This window comes from Neodiprion virginianus, chromosome 2, assembly GCF_021901495.1.
Source record: "Neodiprion virginianus isolate iyNeoVirg1 chromosome 2, iyNeoVirg1.1, whole genome shotgun sequence".
NCBI classification, from domain to species: Eukaryota; Metazoa; Arthropoda; class Insecta; order Hymenoptera; family Diprionidae; genus Neodiprion; species Neodiprion virginianus.
Window position 1 is genome coordinate 11,380,990 of NC_060878.1, and position 25,718 is coordinate 11,406,707.

At 35.6% G+C, this 25,718-nt stretch overlaps 1 protein-coding gene across 5 annotated transcripts; it reads right to left on the reverse strand.

Annotated features, from left to right (window-relative positions):
* Window positions 1-163: 163 nt before the first annotated feature.
* On the reverse strand, window positions 164-25,711 carry LOC124298123 (vacuolar protein sorting-associated protein 13B). 5 transcript variants are annotated; one of them, XM_046749754.1, is made up of 52 exons: window positions 25,462-25,710; window positions 24,643-24,854; window positions 24,051-24,228; window positions 23,786-23,867; window positions 23,321-23,520; window positions 23,140-23,243; window positions 22,771-23,023; window positions 22,492-22,679; window positions 22,149-22,358; window positions 21,911-22,049; window positions 21,712-21,829; window positions 21,488-21,630; window positions 20,536-20,708; window positions 20,233-20,409; window positions 19,834-20,122; window positions 19,507-19,669; window positions 18,666-19,068; window positions 17,702-17,837; window positions 17,445-17,612; window positions 17,140-17,369; window positions 16,451-16,661; window positions 16,157-16,361; window positions 15,897-16,074; window positions 15,368-15,700; window positions 14,389-14,592; window positions 14,179-14,294; window positions 13,741-14,065; window positions 13,534-13,656; window positions 13,102-13,215; window positions 11,845-12,114; window positions 11,117-11,770; window positions 10,295-10,390; window positions 8,954-10,235; window positions 8,779-8,861; window positions 8,532-8,710; window positions 8,208-8,412; window positions 7,903-8,067; window positions 7,565-7,726; window positions 7,277-7,476; window positions 7,052-7,202; window positions 6,116-6,266; window positions 5,869-6,042; window positions 5,637-5,794; window positions 5,312-5,443; window positions 5,127-5,211; window positions 4,665-5,045; window positions 3,466-3,873; window positions 2,984-3,160; window positions 2,682-2,852; window positions 2,268-2,461; window positions 1,844-2,188; window positions 164-1,520 (listed from the first exon to the last, which is right to left on the reverse strand). In XM_046749754.1, the coding sequence occupies exons 2-52, from the start codon at window positions 24,727-24,729 to the stop codon at window positions 1,290-1,292; spliced, it is 11,304 nt and encodes a 3,767-aa protein (XP_046605710.1). In that variant the 5' UTR covers window positions 24,730-24,854; window positions 25,462-25,710; the 3' UTR covers window positions 164-1,289. The 5 variants fall into 5 exon arrangements, with proteins under 5 accessions (XP_046605710.1, XP_046605709.1, XP_046605708.1 ...); XM_046749753.1 differs by having other exon boundaries at window positions 4,665-5,211; window positions 5,637-5,791; window positions 23,345-23,520; window positions 25,462-25,711; XM_046749752.1 differs by having other exon boundaries at window positions 4,665-5,211; window positions 5,637-5,791; window positions 17,702-17,828; window positions 25,462-25,711.
* Window positions 25,712-25,718: the final 7 nt, after the last annotated feature.

The window sequence follows — 25,718 nt, forward strand, 5'->3', positions numbered from 1 at the left end:
AATTCATTTATTTTACCTCGATTCAAAGTTGATCTAACTCGTTTGCTCTAAAGAGAGCAATACATTCCTGTTCTGATTGACGATTTCATATTTTGCGATGTCCAGGCACTTTTCCTTTACGTAATCCTTGATTCAATGAGGTTTTGAAATTTTTAGGGAAATATCGGTATTTCGCAACTTTGTGATTGTCTATTCAGTAAATCGTATAATAAAGTAAAATATACTCTTATTTTACAAACTCGCCTATTCGAAAGCAGTGATGGGAAAATTGTAGTTAATTACAAATTATATATGCAATATTAATGTAATTTGTATTTTATTTCGGCCTGATTACAAAATCTAAATATAATTTTTATAAATTTTTTTCTAATTACGAATCACACACGTAATTTGTAATTAAAACGCAATAGAAATGTAATTATATATAAATTGTAATTCAGATGTGCTCAATACTGCTTCAAAGTTATTTTAAAGTTATAAATAGCATTTTATTTCCCATGTTTAATTATCTCAAAGTTACTAACTTCAATCTCGTCTCTTGTTCCAGACGTAAAAAGTAAGCCCAAGACTTTTTATGCCATATGAATTTTACCCATCACCATGAAACTTCTGCACAGTAATTCAGAAATAGCATGTAATTGTAGAATGAACCCTAATACGTTTTAAATCAATTAGTCGTTTCAACTGACCTGTTGCAATCAAATTAAAAGCGATTTGTTTTATAAATGCAACTTTCTTCTGGCAAATCCAAATGAATGAACTGTTCATTTATCTATACAATTATTTGATGTTATTAGTGACTAAGAAACTAATAAGTGTAAAATGATTGAAGTCTGTATCACAGAAAATCATTCGACTAGCAATCGATTCTCTCTACAATAACTGTTTAATTTAGTTTAAAACACTATTCCGAGTAAAAATATTGTTTTTGAAATGAGGAAATGATGATTTCTTATTTCTTTTATTCAACCACCACGATTGCTGACAATAAATCATTTTCGACTTACATAGTAATTTTAGTTTCGGAATGATGAAAAACGTAAAGTATACAGTTATTTGAGCTTAATAAATTCTTGTGCCAAACGGCCATATTTTTCGTACGATATATTACAACAATCTCTGGTCAAATATTCCGACCAAAATTTACAAAATTTACATTCCAAACAATGCTTTTTAAATTACATATGTATAATGTAACTCTTGTTACCACAGGCTTTGCAAACAGCTATTAAATCGATATCCGAAGATATATTTTCCAGAAATACTTCAATTATCCAATCAAATGTCCCCTATAAGACCTGAAATCCTTTTCCCTGGCTTTGTCTTTTGGTGACATTCAACAAAGAAAGAAAATAGTTTCGTGATTCAGGCGAAACGTAGAATGTAATGGTGTTATCAGCAACAGGTATTATGGGTTCAGAACTATCCGATTGCGCGTCACTGTCCGTAGGCAAACTGGCTAAACCAGTGCTACTGGTTCGAACAAACTCCTCGACTCTTGCTCTCATTTCCTGATCCATCTGAAAGAATTTTTAATTACTATTTGATAAAAATTTGTGTGTGGGTTCTGAGTTAATTGTTAGGCTGCTCGTGGGTTTATTTTGTTTACTATAGTGATCTCCTGAGAGCTTTAATTTAAAAAATTAGCTCAGATTCTTTTCTAATTGCACAAGAAGAATGGTGTTTCATTTGTGTTCGCCATCAGTGACGCAATAACACTGTCAAATATTTTTCAACCCGTGTTTACTTCTTCCCTAACTTTTAATTCAGGTTGTTTAGTCCATTTATCCTTAATATTGTTCATCTGTTTCCCAGTTTATCGATCAAACAATCACTTTTATACCTCACGGTATTCTCGTGGCGATGAAGGAGCTGCAGACTGTGTAACTGTAGGAGGGCAATGCAGGCAAAGCATTGTTGTGTCCGAAGGATGATCCATGCTGGTCAGTTCGTTGAGGGTGAATACTTTTTCCGTAGTGTCTTCGGCGACATTGACTACCAGCAGAGCATTCCTTGTCAATACCAAAGTCACCGCCTGATTACTACCTTGATGAATGACGTGATCAGCATTTATCGTGTGCAAAATATTGTCGTGACTTGCTACCAGGAGTGGCATAAGACGCCATGCGTATCTTAGTGGAGCATTGTTGGCGCCGCTTGAGTATTGCACAACCGGTCTCTGCCGTGGCTGGAAAATGACAAAGGTGAACCATCAGTCACTTTGAATAATTGCAATGGTAGTTCATATTATCTACAGATTCACTCACAGAGGGCAGGGAGTTCCATCCGGCTCCTTGCAGTAATCCTTGACCTGTTAGAGCCACAAGCTCCGCGGCACCACTTAATGGCTTCGTCACTACACCTACTAATCCAAGACCAACTCCGGTCACAAGGCCTCTAGTAGTTGCTCCTCCTGACCACACTTGCTGTAGAGGATGATGAGCTAACCCTGCGACGGCAGCTGTGAACACACAAGTTCATCTTTAGTATGGGTCAAATTTTGTGCAAGTGGTTGAATTACCAGCGAAGGAAGTCTACAAAATGTCTGGAAAATCAAATCAAAAATTGTAGTCAATCTGATTGGATTCATTTTGAGCCCGAAAAACATGATCAAATAAGGAATGGAAAGTTAAAAACAGGTGAAACATATAGATACCCTATTTTATTTATCAACTACTCACCGAGTAGGCTCATCCCAAAGCCTGTCAGGCCTTGATAAAGGCCTTGGGCCATGCCTTGTGGACGCATTCTGCGAGATTCCTCTTGACGTTGAAGGTGCTCTACATCGAGGGTCAATCTGTCCAAATTTCTGGCTACACTTGATGCCAATTTGGTAACAGAATTCACTGTACCTGAACATACGAGGAATGTGAAGAATGTAATGACTCAGGTATCCAAATTTTGTGACATTTTGCTAAACTGGAAGTTTGATTTTTGGAAATTTTAAAGCCACTGGCATTGAACACCTAATGCAAATTTTTACCTGCAGTGACATGTTTCATGAGGCTAGCAGATCCGTGCGTGACACCAACAAGAAATCCCCAAGGTCCATGTAAGAGGCCTTGAAACGGCAATGATACAAAATCTCTGAGACCACAACCCAAAGCCTGTGCAAGTCCACCAGGCGATCCAAGGATTTCAAGAGACCCAACGACCCAACCTATGTAAAGAAAAGTTGAGATTCTAAATTGTGTTTTAAGATTTTTACGTAATAATGGAATTATTAGACGTAATATTTTTGCCTGTTTTTACAGCTCTGCGCGAGCAATTTTGAGACGATGAAACTCTACACTTGCAAAGCGTTTGAACGAGTTTATGATTCTAAATCACTGATCCAAATATTTATATAATTGTCTACTTATGAAACAAAGGATCAGGAGTAACAAATATCAAACTTAAAATCTATATTGTTACACTAATGGTCACCAGTCCGTTAAACGAGAGATTTCAAAACTCCAAACTTACCAGCACCGAATATAGCTCCAGACAAATAATGCATTGTCAATGCATTTCCTAGTCTGTAAGGAGTGGTGAGCAAATTTTTTCTGTCAAACGTTCCGAAGTACAACGGAGAATGGTCGAGTGCTAAATACAGTCGTACTGATGTATGAACGCTAAGAAGAATGGAGACAGGATCTATAATCAGATTTTGTAGCCTGAGAGGCGAGCTCAAGATTTTTGCATCCATCATTATGTAGTCTGGCACGTAAACGCTAGACGACATCGGCATGGCCTGTAACTTTCTAACATTATCAGGTGGCATCACAAAACATGGCGGTACCAACGATGTTGCGTAGTCCAAAAGCTGTGTTATGTATGTATCCTCAATGTAAGCACTGACTGGTGCCAACGTAATTCGAACATCCTTCACACCTGTAATTGGAAAAGAGAATCGAACTAGGTGGATTACGAATGTAAAACTTTGGGAAACAAAACAATCTTAATCGTTTAAAAAATCTTCAGCAATATTCTTTACGCCAATGATTATGACCACGAATAAACTGACATCTCTATTATGTGATGGTAATAAGTCTGAGAAAATTCGAATAACAAAAACAAAGATATTGTCATTTGCGAAAATTTGTCACACTTATATTAATTAAAATGCTTGAAGTTTGGTGTTTGTGATAAGATTCTAATATCTTGGTGTTTATTTTACTCGCTGACTGGATCCCTAAAAATCGTCTGAAAACTATTCAAGAAGTCTCACATTACAGTATATTTAGATCGCACGAATGTAATTGTTGATGAACATCTGTTGTTCCACACTCGCATAAATTTATATTCATTCACTACGGAGATGAGTGTTTGTCAAACTTTTTTGGGTTGATCTCTCGAAATCTCCATGTTCAAAACCTGGCCCATAACAGTAGTATCAGATCGTAACACCAGACCTTACGTATTTTGAATGTTTCAATTATAAAATATTTTCCCAAATTGTTAATATTTTAGCACATGTCATTTGAATTCACTCAAATTCATTTTAATTTTGTAGTAGGAATGTTATTTCATTTGTATTCACTATCATTGATCAATATAACGTATCCAGAGACTTTTGAAGTGATTCTATTTATTTTTTTAGCTTTTTATTCAGATAGATTCGTCCTTAAAGGACATTCAGAAGAAACATATCAAAAACACTTGAGTGATCATGGATCTCTTACCTGATATGTACCCCTCATTTTCATACATAATGTTGACAGTTAACAAAGAATTTTTCTGTAACTGTGCAAACACGTTACTCAAATGGCTGTTTAAAGAGAAAGTGAGATCCTTTCTCGAAATTGGATTTTGGCCTATTAGTACAACTGGAAAATCGAAGCCACCCTGGTCGAACATTTGATTGTCCAGCTGCAGATCTCCGATGCAAATCCATGTGGATAAAATGTTTTGATTCGGTTCCATTGTGATGAATAAATCACTTATGGTCAGACTAGCCACTTCAATGGTTTGCGCATTTTCATTAATATCCTGGGTTATGGTAAGTGTTACACCACGAAGGTAAACAGTAATAGATCTGTCACGCTTCTGCATCTCTCTAGATTCTAAAATCGTTTTACATTTATCATGAGATGGATGGGTTTTCGTAATCTGTCTCGATTTGGATGTTAACTGTTTTATATTACGTTGCGAAGATGTGGTCGGAACTGTTCCCGGGATTTCTTCATGAGCAGAGTAAAAGCTTGTTACCGATGTCGAACTAGGTGAACTCTACAAAAAATGCAACAAAGAAACAGTCATTTTCAAAGTGTTGAAACTGATCTATAAGATTCAAGTATGTTGTATAAAAGTCGGAAAGAAGTAGTCTTACTTGATTGATCAAAGGCGTCATACTTTCATCTGAGATATTGGCGAGTTGTTGCTTAGAAATGATCTCCATATAATTTTCTCTATTTTCATTGTGAAATAATCTACTTCTTATATCTCTAGCTGATATCTCCACCTAAAAGCGTTTAAAAAGTATAAATCACTACCGCAAAGTTACATTTTTTAACAAGGTTCAAATTCATAACATGCATGTAACCGAACATTGAACAAGAGAACAATATCTTGCAACTCAGGAGTCAGTTTTTTTAAAATCTTCAATTCTTCAATTATGAACAGTGCTTAAAAAAAAACTTGTTGTTTTGACCTACCTGTGATATTGGAAGAATGTTAATGTATGTTGTGTAGCACCGAGTGTACATTATTAGTTTCACATCTCCGTGGTGCGGAAGCCTGACATATTGATCAGATGGAACAGATGCCATTGCCGAGAGACTTACTCCTCGAGACCATTTCAGTGTCTGTTCTGCTGATAAAAACTTAATAAGATTATCGTTCATGTTTTGACAGTAATCTTGTCCAATTATTAACTTCCTCACTCACCAGAAATCTCGCTACTGCTATTTGCCACAGCGCTCAAAAGTAACAATGGTGTGGTGCTCAAAGCTGGCGAATCTGGCAATCGACTGCCGATAGCTGGTAGTGAGTAGTGGCAGGAACCGCCACTTTCAATTTCACAAATCCAGGAAAAATGGGGTATTTCAGCCAATATTCCAGCTGAAAATACGTTCTCTCATATATCAGTGGTTTACAGATTATAGTGTAAAGAAAAATGCAGTACCAAACTCACTTAAATCCGCGTTTGACTGGCCAAGAAGAATTTTGAAATTGCACCCATTACTTATCAGCAGTTGAGGATGCTTATCGACATGAATGGTAATGTACGTGGTACCCTTATCTTCTTGAGTAGTAACCACTATTGGCATAGTTGCAGATCCATTCTTCAAAAAGTTCATTTTTATTAATCCAAGTTTTGCATAAGACAGATGTCCATATCAATTTATGTAATACTTGTCGAAGCTGTTTTTCTAAATTTTGTTTAGCATTCGATCAGTCAATATTCGGCTTTCGAGTCGCAAAATAAATTTTCAAATCATATTTTTAACTATCTGAATCAACAGTAGGAAAAAGAGAAATAAGCATTATCCCTGATTTCAGCAAATTTGAATAACACAAGCTGCGTTGTGAAAAAATTGAGAAAGGATTTATAATCGGAACGTTAAAGATGCGAAACTCGGGTGTTTTTTAACTGCTTCCAATGTTGTTTACTTGATTTAGTTCACCATCGAGATTTCCTACAGCATAAAAGTAGATTTGTATGAATACGCTACAACAGACGTTTATTAACAGTTACATTTGAGCGTTGCAACTACATTGTAACATAAAATTTATAGACCTTTTTTCAGAAAATTTTTCGGAATATGATCAGTGAGAAATATGAAGCCAAAAACATTACAATCAAATCGAAAACACCAGAGTCTTATGACATCGAATATTCTAATTGTAAAACTTTTATTCAAATTGTTGATATCTTAGCTTGTGTTATTTAAATTTGTTCCAATTCATTCCTATTGCACAGTAGGATTTTTGTTTCAGTCATGTTCACGATCATTGGTGCAAATGGAAACGGATATTTTTTATTTATAAATGGAAAACGGTTTTTTGTGTATTCCTATCTTTCGATACACGTGGTACAGCTCATGTGACTTTAACTCTCCTCACTTACCGGAATAGCAAGGCATCGACGACTCATGCCTTGATCGACTCGTATCGGGCAAGACCATCGGTGGCCCAAACTTAAGGATACGTACAATGCCATTGGCTCAACGAATTGTTGATCAGGCAACAAGTGCCATTGTACTATCGGAGTAGCATACCTGCAACGAGTTTTATTAATTTCACTCCAATACAAAGTAATAGAATAATTAATTTTAACATGTTTACAACTCACTTCTGATCCTCGGATGCGAGAATGTTTAAGCTGTACGGAGTAAGATCAGCTGGTATTTGCAGATTGGATAATGCGTCGTTCACAGCGAGGGTTGCAACGCACATTTCTTGAGGTGTTAGATTCGCAATTACATGACTGCTCGAAACACGCACTAATCTCATGTCGTCGTGCATACTCGAGTTCACGCTGACCATACACAACTATCGATTAACACATGAATGTTTCAGTGAAATGTACACAACGGTTACAAGGAGTTTTTTTCTCCAGCGAGACCAGAATGTTACTTACACTATTGCCACAGTCAACAGCCGTTTTCATGTTACCCTCAACTGGAATGAGACCTCCGACCCGAGGCATGTAAAAGCTTTGACTCCAATCAGGACGAGCCAGTTGAAGTGCTGGAGATGTGTAGTAAGTGTCACCGAGCCCAACGCCGAAGTGAAATGTTCCCTAGATCGAGAATATTAAACATTGTCATGTTGAAAAATGTGTTATTCTCTTTTCGTGAATTACCATCTAGGAATACCAAGTTGTTTGATACTTCTTTTACGGTATTTTGCAATTTTTATTATAAAGTAATGAAAAATCTATCCTATCCTGTAACTAATGACTCCACTTTTCCTTACATCTAGTTTCGGCGGAGTGACGATCCCATAATGCGGAACTTGACAAAGTTCTATATCCTCAGACACAAGGGACAGATGACATCCTAAAGAGTTGAGTATAAAACACCATGGCTGTAGTTCCAGCAAGAGTGTGCTAGAAACTAGTCCAGCTTCCTGATATTTTACCTGAGAAATATTAAGCCAAAATAAAACTTGTTCCAGTAAATACTAAAGTTTGAATGACACATGTGACCATGCTGTTTGTTCGAACGATCTATCGTCTGTGGTAAATAATCCAGATAGTATGAGTGTGAAATTTTTCATACTTGGACATGTGTTTGAGGCTGTTCTGTCGATACCCATTCGAGCATGTCGTCGCCTTGGAAGGGCCACTGGATTTCATCCTTCTGCATTTGTAACTCTTTCAAAATTACTTCAACATCCTCACTGTCCGGCCTTTTAAAAAATTTCCTCTGATACACCGAGCTGTACGACAGCGGTACGTAAGGATTTGACGCAGATATTCCGGATCTGTCAATAACATGAAAACGGTAATCTTTTTACATACGGTCTGTAGATCCGAAATTCTTGCGATTAATTCTGTTGATATGGTATGGTGTGTAAAGTGAATAGAATTGAGCAGCTCTTACTCGAGTTGAAAGGTTAATTGATGGAAATGTTCAAAAGTTCCAGGACAGTACAATTGCTGTCTTTCTCCTCTGCCGTTGACACTAGCGGATAATGAAACTTTCAACGAAGGAGTTTCCATCTGTACATTTACTGGCACAGGCAAGTAGGAACGAATCATATAAAGTGGACTTATTACAGCCTGTAAATAGACAAATGAAAACGGTTTATCAATGTCGTTGCTCCTCTTAATAAATAATCGATACTTACAAGCACTTTGGTCCGACCGTGAATAGATTGTACAACTATTCTCACCCAGATGCTGAGAAATTGTCCACGCTCTTGCAAAGGTACTGTTATAAAAATAATTGAATATATCAAACGTTGGTAAAAATCATCAGATACAAAGTTTGAACAGCAGTTCACTATTCGAGTAAATACCTACCTTTGACGAGCCACGGCTGACTACACTTTGTATTAGGCTGAAGCGGAATGTCACCCGTCCATGATAAATTAGTCAAACTTGAAAACCGCAATCGCATAGCCATGTATTTCCCGTTTTCCAATACAATCGAGGATGGTTGACTTTTCCCTTTGATAATGTGTATCTCTCTCGAAGGAACTATTGTCGTTTCTGTAGTCACCTCATACTTGACTAGTTTCATTTCGAAATTGTCTACCATTTGGTTTGTGATTATAAGCTGTCCGGAGAAAGTGATCAATTTCTGTGTCGCGGATAGCGACGTAACGTTTACAAAAATCGCAATGTTCCTGGATCCATTAATGCCAAAATCAATCATCTGTATTCCATTCCTGTGAACAGAGAAAGGCTGGCTCCAGGTCCATCCGCTATGTTCGACAGCAATGCGCAGTGTCTGATTGTTGACGTGGCGCCAAGAATAAAAGTGACACTGTCTAGTTTGGAGTATGATATTGTCGTTCGTCCCACTCTGACCAAATCTAATTGAAATATTGCTGTCATTTGCAACAACGTATCTCGACAGCACAACGACGTTTTTAATTTCACCATCAAAAGCCATTGCCCACAGATGCGCAGAAACTGCTAAAGTGTGGCTAATTGCAGGACTGAATTTCAATGAGAATGGATTGCAAATGACCGAAAGCTCGACAGTGTCGGCAATGGATAACTGAACTTTCCCTTCCAACGGGTCAAGCACTTCGTGCATATTCAATAGTCCGTAATCAAGTACTCGAATGCTGAGAACGCCGCCTATATCGAACATCAGCACTCCGTCTGCCCATCTGTTAAGCACGACAATGGCCTTTCTGTGTTCACAGATGAGGTAGCACTGCGTTTCTGGAATCGTGACATCCAGAGTATAATTATTTAGCGGTGGCGGCAGTATGTCGTAACTGCACGAGTCGACGTTGTTATAAAAAGCAACGTGAATGGCACCAATGTTCAATGCAGCTTGCAGGTTTGGCACTATCGTAGGGTTGAAGTACGAATCGATTCTCAGACACGCAGCAAGAGCACGAGCTGAGACAAGTGTCTTTGCATAGGTTTGACAGTTCGGTTGGTTCAGAACTACCCGCCAAATGCAGGCCACTGCCCGGGCTGGCGTTTTATTGGGAAAATCCAATCGGTAACTGTCCGTCTCAGAGAGGTAAAAGTCTGCATAATGCTGATATGCCGAGTGACTCTCACTCCAGTATTCTATGCTACATGGTACTCGCTCCTCGCATTCTTCCTCGAGTACTGACGTCTGGAAAAATAATCTCATTCGAAAAGCTGGTTCAGGCTTTTTCTAACATGTCACATTACCTTGAATGGTACTGGAGAAACATGTAATTTTGTCAATGCTCTTGGTTGCGGATATCGCCATGCCATTGCCTGTTGCGGACAAGTCAAAAATACCACCTAAAGAAAAATTTAATTCAGTTATATTGCAGCGGTTTCTCATGTTTGTAAAATTTAATGTTTAAAGACCGTGGTTTCTGGAAATTTTTTTTCTTTCCGTTATTGAATAAAAAAAATATAGAAAATTTAGGTTGTATATAAATTGTAACTTCACAAGATAAAGGAGATAACAATTTTATAAATTTTTATATTTTCATTTCTAATAGAGAAAGTGTATTAAATAAGTCGTTAATCCAGCTGGCCTACAAACTTCCCACTTGGATTTGTTTCGAGCTCTCACAACATTATTGAGTACAATTTATTTTTTTCTATTCTATTCTTTAGATCATTTGAAAATTACTGGACCGATCGTATCCGAAATGTAATCAATTCTAAGCTAACAAGAACTCCATGAATCTACATCAAAATCATTCAAAATTCGTTCACCCATTCTCGTAATATTGTTATTTGATTTTTTTAAATTTTGATATTTAAGTAACTCAAAAACGAAAAGTTAGGAAGAGCCGCGTAAATTAAAATCAACATCCTTTTATTCTCTAAATATCGTCAGACGAAAAATTGATCACTCGATTATAATAACTTGCCTTGTTCTCCGTTTTTCTCTAAAATCGGGGAAAAAGAAAATAAACCTACTCTATACCACCATCAAATGATCAGGAGAAGTTTAAACCAACTTCTTACTCTCTGATTGATAGACACCAAACATTGTGCACAAATAAAGCTTACTTGATAAGGAAAAGGGAGTTCATCTCCGTTACCATCGATGAACTGAAATGCACCAGCTTTTAAATCGTCTTTGTAATGTTGCTCGGAGTATGAAGCCATGAATTTTTTCTCAGTTTTTTCTTCACCGTCATCTTGCTCCTGTTCTGACGACAATGACGAACTGATTAAATTCGCGATAATTTGGCACTCTTGCATCACGGTAGATATTATTTTTATCTGCTCAGGTCCGACGTCTAGGTAAAGACTTTCACTCTCTGCTTGAACTTGTATTTGCGGAAGAGTGTCGATATCCTGCCACGTTTCCCAAAGGAGATAAATTGTGATATTACAACACCACGGGTTTAACAGGACTTTCATATTGCCATCCAGTACAACCGAAATTATCAACGAATCCAAAGACACATTTTTGTAAATTCTCTCAGGTCTGATTGCCGTCGACGTATTTCCAGTGAGTGCAGCTATGCTGGCAACGATTTCTGACCCAGAATCAGTTTTCAACGACATTACCAATTGTTTTGTAGATACGTTCAGATCTGGAATGTTGTACTTATTGTGTATCATTCTAGAGGACGATTGTTCGGCAGGAAGATTCAAACCCTTCGGACAATATGTTGGTTGTTTAGCGCTATTTTCATCCAAATAACACGCCATCAGCTGAAATGAATGAGACGTTCGTCAGCCTCGATTGAACCACGAGAAGGTTCTCTAATACATTACATCAAAATTACATTATTTTTTATTGATTCGATGAAATTCAGCCTGGACAGAGAACAATGAATCTTTGTCGGTCGTCCCAAGTTGACACAGTAATGTGGATTTTTTGTTGGATGCCAATGGCACTTTATTGTTAAAAAAGATGGTGGTATTCCAGTGTCATTGTGCGGGTCACCGCTTCTCGTCTCGATTAAACAAACATCAAAGTCTGTTCGTGTAGGCACTGACGCTGATTGTTTCTTTTCCTCGCTTCCAAGTGATGCTGCTATGTCGAAGCATGTTACCTAAATAACGAATGATTGTGATCAAAAAGTTCATATAAAAACATTCGGCTTTTGGATTAAGATTAGCTACCATTACTATGTTTTAGGATGTATTAGTGCTATCGACTAAATTACAAATTTGTGGAGAAAAACCTTTCAAAAAATCTCCAGCAGTTTTATGTGTATCAAATGTTATAGTGAGCACGAATAAAACAACATTCGCACTATGTAATTGAAATGAATCTAAGAACACAAACTAAGATATCAACAGATTGAGAACAGATTTTCTAATTAACACGTGCAAAATTATAAAAATCTGGTATATTTCATGCGACTCAAATGTTTTTAGGCTCGTTTTGCTTGCTGACCATATCCCTACAAATTTTATAAAACATATTCAAGAAATATTACATCATGATATAATTGTAATGCACAAATATAATTTTTTATATATTTGTGAACATCTGTTGTACCATATTTACACAAATCGATTTTTATCCTCTCCACACAACTATTTGTAAAAAAAAATTCAAGCTATCTCTAGAAATCTTTATAGTAAAACAAATAAGCCCAAAAACTTAAGAATCGGATAAAGTATTCTAGAGTTTGTTCACTTTGAACGTTGAAATTACAAACATTTTCTCAAATTATTGATATCTTAGCTAATGTTATTCGAATTTTCTCAGACTCATTATATAGATTTTATACACATACATATTTACACATACATACATGTACATATCCTATTAGATAATGGGAATGTTTTTTATTTGCATTCATTATTATCGGCACAAATGACATTCTCGGAGATTTTTTAACGGCTTTCTCTCTTTGCCTAATTCTTGATTCGAATTGGTGCCACCCCTTTATCGTTAATTAAAACATCGAACATTGATAATAATTGAATAATATCAGGGTATGATACAGTATTGGTTGAACGTATTCTACATTTGTTACTACGGTATATTCGTCTGAGTGAAAGATATAATGATGACAAATGTTACATACTTGTAATTTCTGCGTTAGATTGTGTTGAGAGATATAAATATTGGGCTGATCAATCATGACGTAAAGCAATGGTTGTTTTACATCAATGTTATCATCACCTATTTCATTTGGATCCTGAAATTTAACATATAAATATACTTGTGAGCATACATACATCATTTAGAATATGACTGGAGAAGATGAATTTTCAATTAAATGAAACCCAAAACTCTTAACTGGTAGCTTAAAATCATTTATTTGCTATTAATCCTATCATATTAGTACTAAAATACGGTAAATGGAGAATTTAGTATCAAATAATATGAAATCAGACTGAAAACTTTAAAATCAATTTTACATGATCTTGTATAATGAAATGTGATTGGAAGTGAAAACGAATATTCCTTCAAATTGACCATTAAACAATCTGAGAAAAATAAAATAAGTTCTCACCGTGTGATATTCGGAATCGGCAGATGCTTCCTTGGTTTCATAAAGAACAAATGTGATTTTGCCACAATTAACCAGAAACTCAAATGGTGATAGTAAAGCAGCACCACGTCGCGTTGATTTACCCTATAATTATTTTAGAAGTTACTTTTGTATAATTGACTTTAAAAATCTTGTTAATTAGCATTGATAAAAATCTCAGATACTTGCAATTATAGTAGAGTTCATACTGGACATTTCAAAATCGACGCCACTGTCTCTAGCAAAATCTATATCTGCTTCTTCCAATATTGGCGCACACCAAGGCTGCTTGACAGTCGGTAATTTGGTCAAAAGCCGAGAGTCATCATTATCCTTAGTTATGCCAACGACAAATGTTTCAAACTCATTGGTGAGCGTGGAAATAAGTTTGATTTGATTCAAATTTATCGTCACATCGATATCCGTCAAACAATTTATTTCCACCGCATTACCGCACACAATAGTTTCAGGTTTAAATATTGTTGCTGGCGCTATGATCAGGCAGAGATCGAACCTGTGTTATAGCACAAGAAAAATACTGTAATACGTAATTAACCATTTTTACCGAAATCGTTTGAAAAACATTGTAAAATCTGAGAATATCTTGCAATATTTCGATTATATTACCTAGTAATTATCGGAAATGTGCAGAGGCTGGGCTCTAGGCTACTTCCACTGCTCAATTTGTTCCATTCTAGCGCTGGATTCTCATTCATAGTGTATAAATACGACTGCGAGGTTCTCTGAATGTAAAAAATGTGACCGTAGTAACGATTGTTTTATCAGTGATCCATTTTTGTATTATATAAATTCTGGAAGACAAAAAAAAACAGTTACCTTCGTCGTACTGAGTTGATAATTTTTCCAAGTCGTTGTGTCGGCGCATACACCTTTCACATTGATTTGATATTGTCGATCTTCCACAGCTGATCCAGGTATGCGCAACATATTTGCTTGGGCTGCCAGTTGATATATATCTGATCGAATAGGTATTCTACAGATTGGATTTTCCGCATGTGGAGTAATACTGATGCCGTCTAACTAGAGTATTATAAAAATAGTTTATAAAACGGTATAAATTTGACGATTTCTGCCAAATAATCCTCAACAAGCAATGTAGGCCGACAATTTGATTCTTTTACATTTCTCAATCTCTAATTCCAATACTCTATTTGTTGTTCGTATATTGTACTGATGATAGATCACAAAGTGTCCAAAAAACAAGCAAATCCATATAGAACAAATTTGCGTAGTCAGCTGGAGTTTTACATCGTAGTAGTTATTATAACGGGTGAATTACAGGAGAAAATCAAAATGTCGATACCGTTTAGCTTACCAAGAAATCAATAGAAATAATTTTGTGTATTCATCAGGGTATTTCGTTTGGAAGCAACGTTTTTTTTATACTCTCCCACCTGAAAGAATTGTTGTACACAGAAAACAAAAGTCGTCGCGCAAGGCTATTTCGTATATCCAATTGTAAAATGTCGCACTCGGAAATTGACATTCTTCTATTTAAATAATATTTGGTGCAGATATCATTGTTTAAAAATTGTTATAACCCAGACGCATTCAATTGTACGAACTTGATCTTATAAGCATTCTGGGAAGAATTAAATTCTTGACTATTCCAATCGGGGAAATTCGAATTTCAGGAGGGATCTTTCCAAGTTAGATTTTTGAGATATACTTTCCCGAACACTTTTTTTTTCCATGTACAAGTTTGTCAAGTGGGAATGAAAAAAGATGGTACTTTGACAAGGAACACCCTAATTAGATTTGTAATTAGTGATTATACACATGAACATAGCTTGACCTGTATAATTAGTAAGTCGTGAAGTAGCCCATATTTAGCCATGGTAGAAGCAGGCAACATCAGCCTACAGCCTTTGAATTCAAGATAAACGAGCGGTAACGAATCGTTTCTCAAATTCGTGAAACTGCTCAATGATGAAGCAGCTATCTTTTCTTGCGAATTATCAACAATATCATTGCTAGAACATCCAGTCAATCTCATGAAAGGTTCAATCAGCTGCGTATACTTGCCGATAATACTTAAGGGTAAAACTATGTCCAGCATTTGCATTTTGATTACTACTTCGCTTATATAGCTGCTCGTGAGTTGGCTTGAGTCTGATTTTGATACGATCTGAAAATGACACATCGTTTTCAATTTATTGAAACATACATTTGTAACCAAAGTCTGCAACAGTAGCGAGAAATATTTATTGTGATACATTTGAGAGCAATTTAAATTAAAAATCATGTTAAATTTCTGAGAATTATTGTACCAGGGATCTTAGTAATTGTGTCCACACCATATCGGGATGGATTAATAAGCTTACCCGTTGCATTTTATGACGCTTATGTGCGACCCAACGAGTGTGTACATTGCCACATTTTGCTCTGGTAAGAGTTAAGCTCAGAAAGCCGGAGTCTTCTCCCTTTTCCAAATTATCCTCCTTTCCACACATTACCAAGCCGCCATATTCTCCAAGATCCCAAATTTGAGCGTTTGGTGTTCTGCCATGGAGTTAATGAAGATCAATTCAGTTCAATTTCATCTAACAGCGTTTTTGCACAATATGAAATTCTGATCACTTACTTGATATAATTAAAAATCGTAGCCGTCGTAATCTTAGTTTTCAGTTTGAGATAAACAGGCTGTAGATCTAAGGAGGTGATAATATCTTCCAATTCCAGTACTAGTTTTAACGAAGAAATTTCTGGCTGTCCCATTATATATAATTTTACTGCCAACTTGTTGATCGTCCATTGAACCCAAGCCGTTAAAGTTAGACCGTCTGCATCTGTCAAATTCAGGATATGAAGTTTACAAGTTAGCAATAATTTGACTACCGAAATTGCTCTTAACAAAACTAGATCATTATTTTATTACTCTGTTCAGGTTCCTCTTTGGTAGTCGATACTGTTGAGGTAACGGTGCTATCTTCTCGGAATAATGTTTGATTTGGACTCGACTGCGCCAATGTAGGAAGAACGGTTTGTACTTCAACTGGAGTGTCTACGATAATCTTGGCAGTCCTTCTCGGGCGTATATTTCGCATAACATTGAGTACATTTACTGCAATGCTACTCATGAATAATACCTAACGCGTGTCAAATATACTGTATCATTATTCTTGAGACACACTATTCCCTGTTTTTGAAGAAGATATCTCTGGCTTAAGACATCACTGACAATTAATCTAAGGAGTTAGTGCGTTGTATTAGAATATTTCAGTAACTCAATTCAAAACAAATGTGTTTTATACTCGCAGAAACATAGAAAACGGTCCATACATCGAAATGTTATTTGTTTGCCCCAAAAAGATATCATTATTAAAAATTCACACTATATGTCGAAAAGTCTCAATTAATAATATGGTTTTCGTGCTACGACCATCACTTTTACTACTTCTGGCTATAACCACGCAAGAAAAAGTAGCAGAAATCTCAAATTTTTAACATCTTTAATTTGAAATATGAGTCATTTTCCATAAAAGAATTGAGGTGATAAAATATTCTATTGCGGCACAACAGCTAAAAAAAAAATTCTTGAAATGCTAAATTTCAATATTTACGCACCTGTTCCTCCGAGATGGAAATGGTAATGGGTGTTGTGTCGACATGAACGCACAAGCTTAGAGCTGTCAATTTGTTGCCCGATGTTGCAGAAGCTTCTGATGAAGTTTTGGCAGTTAATCCGACCGTGGCATTTAGAGAAACTTTTTTGATAAAATTCTTCTGTGTTTCTCTTTGAAGTGTGTAGCAATGAAAATCATTCACATTTACTGTCCATGGAAAACTTTGGGTTTCTATAATAAGTAATGAAATTCTGTTCAATATTTACCGTGAAAACACGTGTCGTTATTCTATTACTAACAACTTACCAGGGCTCCACATTGTTCTTGGTAATTTCACAGGTAAGTCTTTGATATAAAGTGATAAAATTTCGACCTGCATATTCACTGAATTAAGGTAGAGAGAGGGTGTTTTTATGACTAGAATTTGCAGATTTGGATCTTCTTTCAATGCTTGGTCTTTTGCTTGTTCAATACCTAAGGTGAGAATATTATCAATCATACTTCAAGATTACATTCAAATTCAAACTCTTATATGATCAGTCAAGGTTCGAATTTCTACGTACCATGGACGCCAATGCAACTCATCGTTGTGGTTGGGATATAAACAACAATATGCCCTATACAGCCACTTAACACAAGTCCACACCATTCCGGATACCAATCGACTATCCTGTCCAATACCCCCATTTTCTGTAAGTTCTACCATCAATCATTACATTTTCTAAGGCATACTGCTTTTATTATACCTAACTATTTGCGGTATATATTTTGGATTATAAAATTTGGTAAAAATAACTCTAAAATATTTCTTTTTTTTTTCAATTAGCTCCCGCTATAAGAAAAGTTAGTTCAATAATCAAAATGTTTCGGCAAATACGACTTCTCGGAATAATTTTACCTATGCGAGGCCTGAATAAATGATGAAATCAATACATGGTTTTTAAAAATAATGATGTTTTAGACTCGTTAATTAAAAATTTCATGCTGATTAATTTATTGAAAAATAATTTTCTTTTTTCCATATCAGCCTTAGCTTATGGGAAATAGACTGGAATTTTAGATGTTGTGAACCTGTAGAAAATGTGTGAAGGGTCGAAATGATATTGCAGAAAAAGAATTAAATGCGATAAAAAAGTTTAAAAAATAAAACGAAAAAATATTTCACCCTCCAAACTGTTCAGAATGATCGCAAATTATATCCGAACTACAATGAAATGAATTTTCAGTAAATTAATTTACACGAACTTTTTAATAACCGAGTCTGGTGTATTTTTTTTCTAGTAATATCCAGATAACGAATACAAAATTTTAGGAGACCAAATATAAAATTCGTTACGATGGGGGCTCTAAGTTAATTTTTTTTTATGAAACATCAGTATAACTTGTTATTGAAGAGATTGTTTAGATTCTTTGTTTTTGATCATTTGGTAGATCAGATGGCGTATTATATTACAGTATAATAAAGATCTGAAAGTATGAAACATGTCGGAGCAAGTGGATTTTCACGTTTAAAATGAGCATGCTTACAGAGTGCGACGATAAAGCTTCGGCTTTGTGCTCCGACTTTGGCAGGTCATCAGCTTTTGAGACAGGATTAAATTCATCCAAAGTCATCCCAGATTTACGTTTCTCTTGATCCGAGGAGCTATGAACACTCTGACTTATGCCTGGAAAATTTTTCTTGCGTACAGATGTATCCGGCGATGTTTCGTCAGGCATTTGTGGCTGGATGCTAGCTTCAGACTGAGGTATGTCAACTTGATCCAATTTATAGTAAACTGGATGATACTGCAGCCACTGTGCAAATAAAGGATCCAACGAGCCTCTAATCTCTGATACTTGGAATGACAGAATTGGTGGATGAAACTGCTTTCTTGGGTCTTTTGAAAACTGTACCACAGCTTTTAATAATGGTTTTGAATCTGCGTCGCTGCATAAGAATAGTTTTAATATCAGGTTTAGTAATATAAAGAAGTTATTGTTCTTCTTTGATATCGTACATAATAGGTCTGTTGCATCCAATATAAAATTCAATATTTTAAAATATGCACTTTTCTTTTTCACGTGGCATAAAGTGTACCATTTTTTTTCTATTCTATATATGTTCACCAAAAAAATATCTAAAGATTAAAAATAAATGATTGTCAATATTTTACCATTAGGTATCTTAATTAAAACAAAAACTCTCCATGCGCGTTTCGAGAATTTTTTTTAATACAGTTACATTTTTTTATAATTTTATAGCAGTCTTAAATTGGACCAGCAGAGAGTTGTTGGCAAATTGTTTTCAACACACTATTTTTTTGATTATTTTGTATTACATTCGAAGATTGTAGTATTGAAAATATAATTAAACTGACATACATACCTGGAATGATCACTTTCAGGGCCAGAAACAACAAAGGCTTGTTGGAAATCATTGAGTAGAAATACTTTGGCGGAAGATATATCGAGAACGTTGGAAATTGTTGCATTGGATGATATACTCTTTCCACTTATGCCTTCCAAGCATAATTCGAGATACACAGGATCTATATTGCAAAAACAGAAATGACATGAATGGCACTTTATTTGATCTTTATGGTAGCCACTATTTTTTTGGATCTACTTTGATTGACGTTATTTGCTACCTAGTGACCAGAACATCAATCAAATTTAACAACTAATTACATATTCAATGCATTTAATGTAATACCTTTTTCTTGACAAGCATCGTTGAAAAGTGATGAGCATATCAAGGGGTTAAGCGTATTTTCGGGATTTATCAAAGATGATACAATTGACGTTGCGACCATAAGCTTCACCTTTGTACCGGTGACTGTGATACCATCGATTTGAAAATAGTGAAAAACGTGTTCCATGTCCAGGCTGAGCCAGTATTGCGGATACAACAGCATTTTCATCGAATACTGAATTGTGAAAGGCATAACTAACGTTGTCCGACTTTTTCTGGTCAAACAAAGCTGACACTTGACACCATGTACCTGTAATTGTCATAATTAAAAAAAAATTATGACTTGGGAATTCACGACAAATGATTCTTCAATGCATATTTCGTAGAATATAGACCGATTACAATACAAAGCTGTCTTACCACCCCGTGTATAACCCTGTGGCAAGAGTTCAACATATCTGGAGGCAAGTCAGTTTGTTTGCATGCACATGCCACCAAACGGTGTGGATACATTGGCTGATCTATGTCTATCAATAATTTATCCCATTCTATACTCAAGACCGGATCGTCGGATAGTGCAGGAGTCAGTGGCGCCGTCTGAAAGGCAAGTGAATTTCATTACAATTGTTACTTACAGTGATCACAAAGTATCTGTGATAATATGTTAACACACAAATGTGTTACAGCATAGATAATTGTTGCTATTTAGATCATCCGCGATACCTTTTTTTCCACAAGTTTTCTTTTCCGGGGTAGGCCAGTGATTTGGTGCTCAGCTAATTGCAATTCAACACAACCACTGATTAAAATCAGCTTTATTTCAACCCTTGATATATTTTCCCTCAGAGCATCGTACTCTTCAACTGTAACTGGAGGCAACTCGTCGATGGTCGGCTCTGAAAACGAGCGTATGGAATTTGCAGATACCTCGCAGAGAGGTTCGACTTGAGGGGGTGTAAATTAGTAGATGAAAAAGTGGATGAATTTTGGTAATTTATACCTCTCGCAACGATTTTCAAATATGTAATTTATACCGCAACGACCCATGTTCCAGTTTGATTGGGCTTTGTTTTAATCAAACATATTTAGATCAAGCTTGATTTATATACTTTTTTTATTAAAAACCATTTAATAGGTGCATTGTTATTGACAATCACGTTGACCATTTTCGCTTGGTGAGATCGTTTAGAGTGCCACGATATCTCAATAACAGCTCAAGCGATTTACTTCCAATTTAGATAAAGTATTCCTGAACAATTTCCACAATCTTACATTTTCATTTAACAAAATGACGACTGTTTGAAGTTGAAATTCGATTTGTTTACCGATATTTATGACTCTTTCAATGGATTAACAAAAAAAATATGATTATTAAAGAAAAAAATTGTAATCCTGGCAAAGAACAGTGCTTCTAAATTTGAAGTAAACTCGTTGAGTTGGTTTTGTGATATCGCGGACACCGCAAAACATGTTACTGAGCGAAATGGTTGACAATATTGTCAATGACAATGCTTCGGATTAAAAGAAGACAATAATGAGATTCGCTTGACATACTTTTGAACAGAACAAAAACCAATCAAATTGAATGATTGGTTGTTGAAATATAACAGCCCAAAATTCATCCATTTTTCAGCCATCTAATAATATATATTCCCATGATTTACGATCTACTTACCAGGTTTCGGAACTATGTAAGGTTCGTAATCATACTTCATCGCTGCTTGTTTGATTGATTCTAGACGATGAAATAGCCCTGAGCACATCCGCACTGTTACATCACCAACTACGTATCGCACTACTCTGTGCTCATGGAAATTGCTGAAAATGAATTAATTCACAGTGATAACGAGTTTTACAAAATTTTGTATGAAAGAAAAGCCTTCCAAATAATAATCGTACCTGTATTCAAAGTTCGAATTGAATTCAGATACTTTCTCCGGCGTTATGTCATCGGGTAAATCGATTAGGTACACATAATCCATTACGAAGGCTGGACACCGTTCTAATAAACTTTCCACTGAAACATTAGCACAGTTACCGATACTGATATAGAAATTTTGTATGCATGAAAAATAGTAATAATACGAGTTAGACTAACCAGTAACAGTTGCAAGATGATAGTCGATGTCACGCTTGTAAACTCTTTTTTTCTCTTTATTCTCTACGGCTTCTGCGTCGAATAAAGAATCCTTCAAATGGTTATTGCCAACTTTTCCAGCAGTAACATACAGAGGCGGCTAAGAAAATAATAATTGAATTTTATTTTTTGATAATTGCATGCCACTTGCGGACCGACAATAAAAGAAACGTTTTACACTTCAGACTTGAAACTTCACCTGTGCTCCGTCTATAACTTCTGGGTGACCACAACTGCACGACCCTCTAGGGAAAAGATGTATACTACCCAGTCCGGCCTGCATACTAGTCCACGTCATATCTTGATGCAATACATCTATCACAACTCCGTTCAACTTCAGCGACATAAACGACGTGTACCTAATTTTGCGCGGTTTGTAAAACAGCTGCTCCTTAACGCTGTCCGTTGTCTAGAACACCGACGCATTCGGTAGACATGTAATAATGTATCAAGAATTTATTAATGTCTATTCTCTAGACTTTTAATACTGTGATACTGAGTAATCTGTAGATAAAAGTGCGAACAGCAATAATTCTTCAGACCTTGAAAGTTACAGTTGCATCGTTAACATAGAAGCCCATGTGTATCGTGTGACCAGTATATGCCATCAGCTGTTCACTGGACCAATCATTATCCCAATGAACTGGCAAAACTGATGGAACCATGTTCCAAGCCCAACCAGCCCAGCTTCTGCCCTCCTGATGCGATGCAGTTTCCGATTCTGAATCATCTAAAGATGGTAATAGATTTCTTTATAATAAAACATCACAAACTTTCTTTTACTTTTTTATAAATCTGTAAGGCATTCTGAATATTATTACCTTCATGCTCGTTTTCTATACCATCTTCCATAGATATCAACGATCTTTCTTTATTTGATGGCAACATTTTACTTTGTAAAGCGATTACCAATGCTATCAATCGGAGCAGCATGGGAATCTGTTGCTCCGTCATACTGAATTCCATTTTTTCACAGTGGAGGTCGAGTCTCGTTACAGAAGCACGTTTTGCTGTATTACTATGATAGTTTACTATAAGCCGTATGATCATCGAGCACCGATACAAAACAGGATCCTATTCAAAACAAGGATAGTATCACGTTAAAGCTTTATCATTTGTTTCGTTAAATCATTGCCCTTGCGAGCGAAATTACTGCATTAATATCACACAATTAAAACAAACATTTCTACCTGATAAACTTCTATTTTACCCGACGCATCCATTTTATCTAAGCACAAAGTTAGATCTTGTATTGTTATGACCTTCCTAAGAAGAACTTCATAACTGCTGACATCTGCAAAATTGGGAAAGGCTCAATCTCGTTATCTTCCTGCTTATTCTCAAATAAGGAGTTCAGAAGTTAAAGCCAACCGTCAATCTTTTTAGACTGATTACCCGTGAATGCTGGTTCCCATTTGTTATTAACAGTCTGCATGCTGAGGAATCTGATGTTCACACTCAAAACTATATCTTCTTCGACATATTTCAGTATCAAGTTGTTACAATTGATCGTTATATTGTTAACAACCTTTGTCACCATACTCTTTATATATCCGGGAGGAGCTTCTTCCCTGTTGGTGTTGTTATGGTCAGTATTATTGTCATTATTCATATTTTACAATTGCATAGGCCACCTAAAGTTTTGCACTACATCGAACATGGACAAAATACTTTGTTTCTCTTCAAAATATGAAAAAATATTTGGCCTTACGATACAATATTTATAAAAAAAAATCCTCTTATAATGAATTTTAACGGTACTTCATCCCTACTTTCATCAATAGTGTCTACAAAACATTGGCAAGAAAATGCTCATGAAAAAAGTGCGTGTAATACTCTTTTTCTTCCTTTTTCTTCTTCGCTGGTTTGCGTGTACTGGCTTCTGCCTGGTTTTCATCCTTGAGCTTTAGAATGCACTCTGGAATTGTAAAAAATGTGATTTTAGTTAATCGACATGATGTGCATTAATCGATATGCATGAAGTGCTTAGCAAAAACGAAATGCATCATCAAGTTGTATTGACATATCTCTCGTAACATAAATTCCAGAAATATATAACAATGTCCTTATTATAAATATTTAGGGCATTTATTATTATCACCTATGGTATTGATGGTCACTACGATTGGTTCTGAGGTTATTTTTACCCAAGGAACATGAATGAGCAGCTCATGAATATGTCCACTGACAAAGCTGAATGGCAAATTTAGCTGTTCTTCTAAAACTTCCAACCGCAAGTCTAAGTTTTGAAATGAGGCATCGCCACCCCACAAAGAAACCTATGTAACGGAAAAATATTTGTCCAGTATTTCTAAGTCTCTTATTCTTCTTCATGAGAATTGCAGTTTTTCTTTTTAAATATCAGTATTTCTTATAAAGAAACATAGAAAACGAGGTTGAAGCGTTAGTGCAATGATCTATTTTAGGAAAAATTTTTTACTTACAACTTTAAGGTTGTCTTGAGATTCAGTAAACCGCAATATAAAGCAAAAAGACACTCGTATTTCGGACAATCAGCTCTAACTTTAGTGATTTTATAATTTCTAGACAGTGATTTCTGTTTCAATGTTTCGTTACATTAACATCACTTTTTTGACCACCCGGAATTTGCATAATTGTAAGATACGATAAAGTAGTTCAGATACGGCCATTCTTCGATGTATCTATAAAAAATGTATAATAGAAAGACAAACCTGTGACTGTTCCGGTTTGAAGTTTTTAACATATTTCTCAACATAGCTGAGTATAACAGGTGTTATGTATGATTCCAAATTGAACATTGTAGCTGAAGCTTTGGCTCGCTATACATGCTTTATGCAAACTTCGGTACAATTTCAAAAGACCACGATATGTTTAGACTTTCCAGATGACAGCAAATTTTCTTATCTGTGACTCACAATCGTACCTGAAATGTTCAATTACATATATTGGGTACATAGATAGCTGTATGAAAACCATTTTTTTTTTTTTTCATTCCATATCTCATATCCCGAATTGTTACTTCCTATCATGAAGAAAATCAGAATATATAAGATTATTTGCAAACATGATATGAACCTATCAGTGATCATTCCTTTGACAGTGATTGCAGTACCGCAATTGCTCAGGGATGTGATACTGTTATAGTGATTTGTTAACTAAGCAAATAATGTAATTGGACATTTTCAAGGACAAGGAATATCAACACCAACAAGTTTAATAGTTTTACTTCGACAGCTTGAACCTTTCGTAGCTCATTTTCAAGTCAAGATATCATCTGCTGTCTGACAAGAAGTGTGGTGAGTAATTGAGATGATATACGTTTATAAATTTAACTGTCATTTTACGCTATGTCCATGCGGAATTAAATATAGTTGTACAGAAGATGTCTAAGATGTCATGCTAAAATTTATCTAACGTGGAATTTTGTATACTTCGAAATTTAAGTAATTGTTATCATTAAAATGATCGTTAGCCGCGAGAATTATTATTTTATCAAGTACCAATATTGTATGAATACGTGTCTTAAATACCGTGTTACAAAAACACGATGATATAACCTCAAAACATCAACTTTTCTTTAAAGTTGTATCCGCACCAGTCGCAGCCTAGCTCGCTAAGCCAGTTGTCAAAATAACATAAACTCGAAATATGAGCATTTTCAACAGTCAAAATGTATGCGCTTCATATATAAAAATGTGTTTTTTAATCAATTTGTTCAATACAAAATCGTGTAGCAGACAACAATTAAAAGGCACCTCATATACATTTTTGACGTTCATTCATTATT

Bases quoted from the DNA above. Each gene is read 5' to 3' on its own strand.
- LOC124298123 (XM_046749751.1), bottom strand. From the start codon at position 24,729: ATGTTCAATTTGGAATCATACATAACACCTGTTATACTCAGCTATGTT. The intron at 20,123-20,232 runs GTAAGACAGCTT...TGACAATTACAG, and splicing joins ACAGGGTTATACACGGGGTG to GTACATGGTGTCAAGTGTCA. The intron at 5,792-5,868 runs GTGAGTGAGGAA...TTTTATCAGCAG, and splicing joins TAGCAGTAGCGAGATTTCTG to AACAGACACTGAAATGGTCT.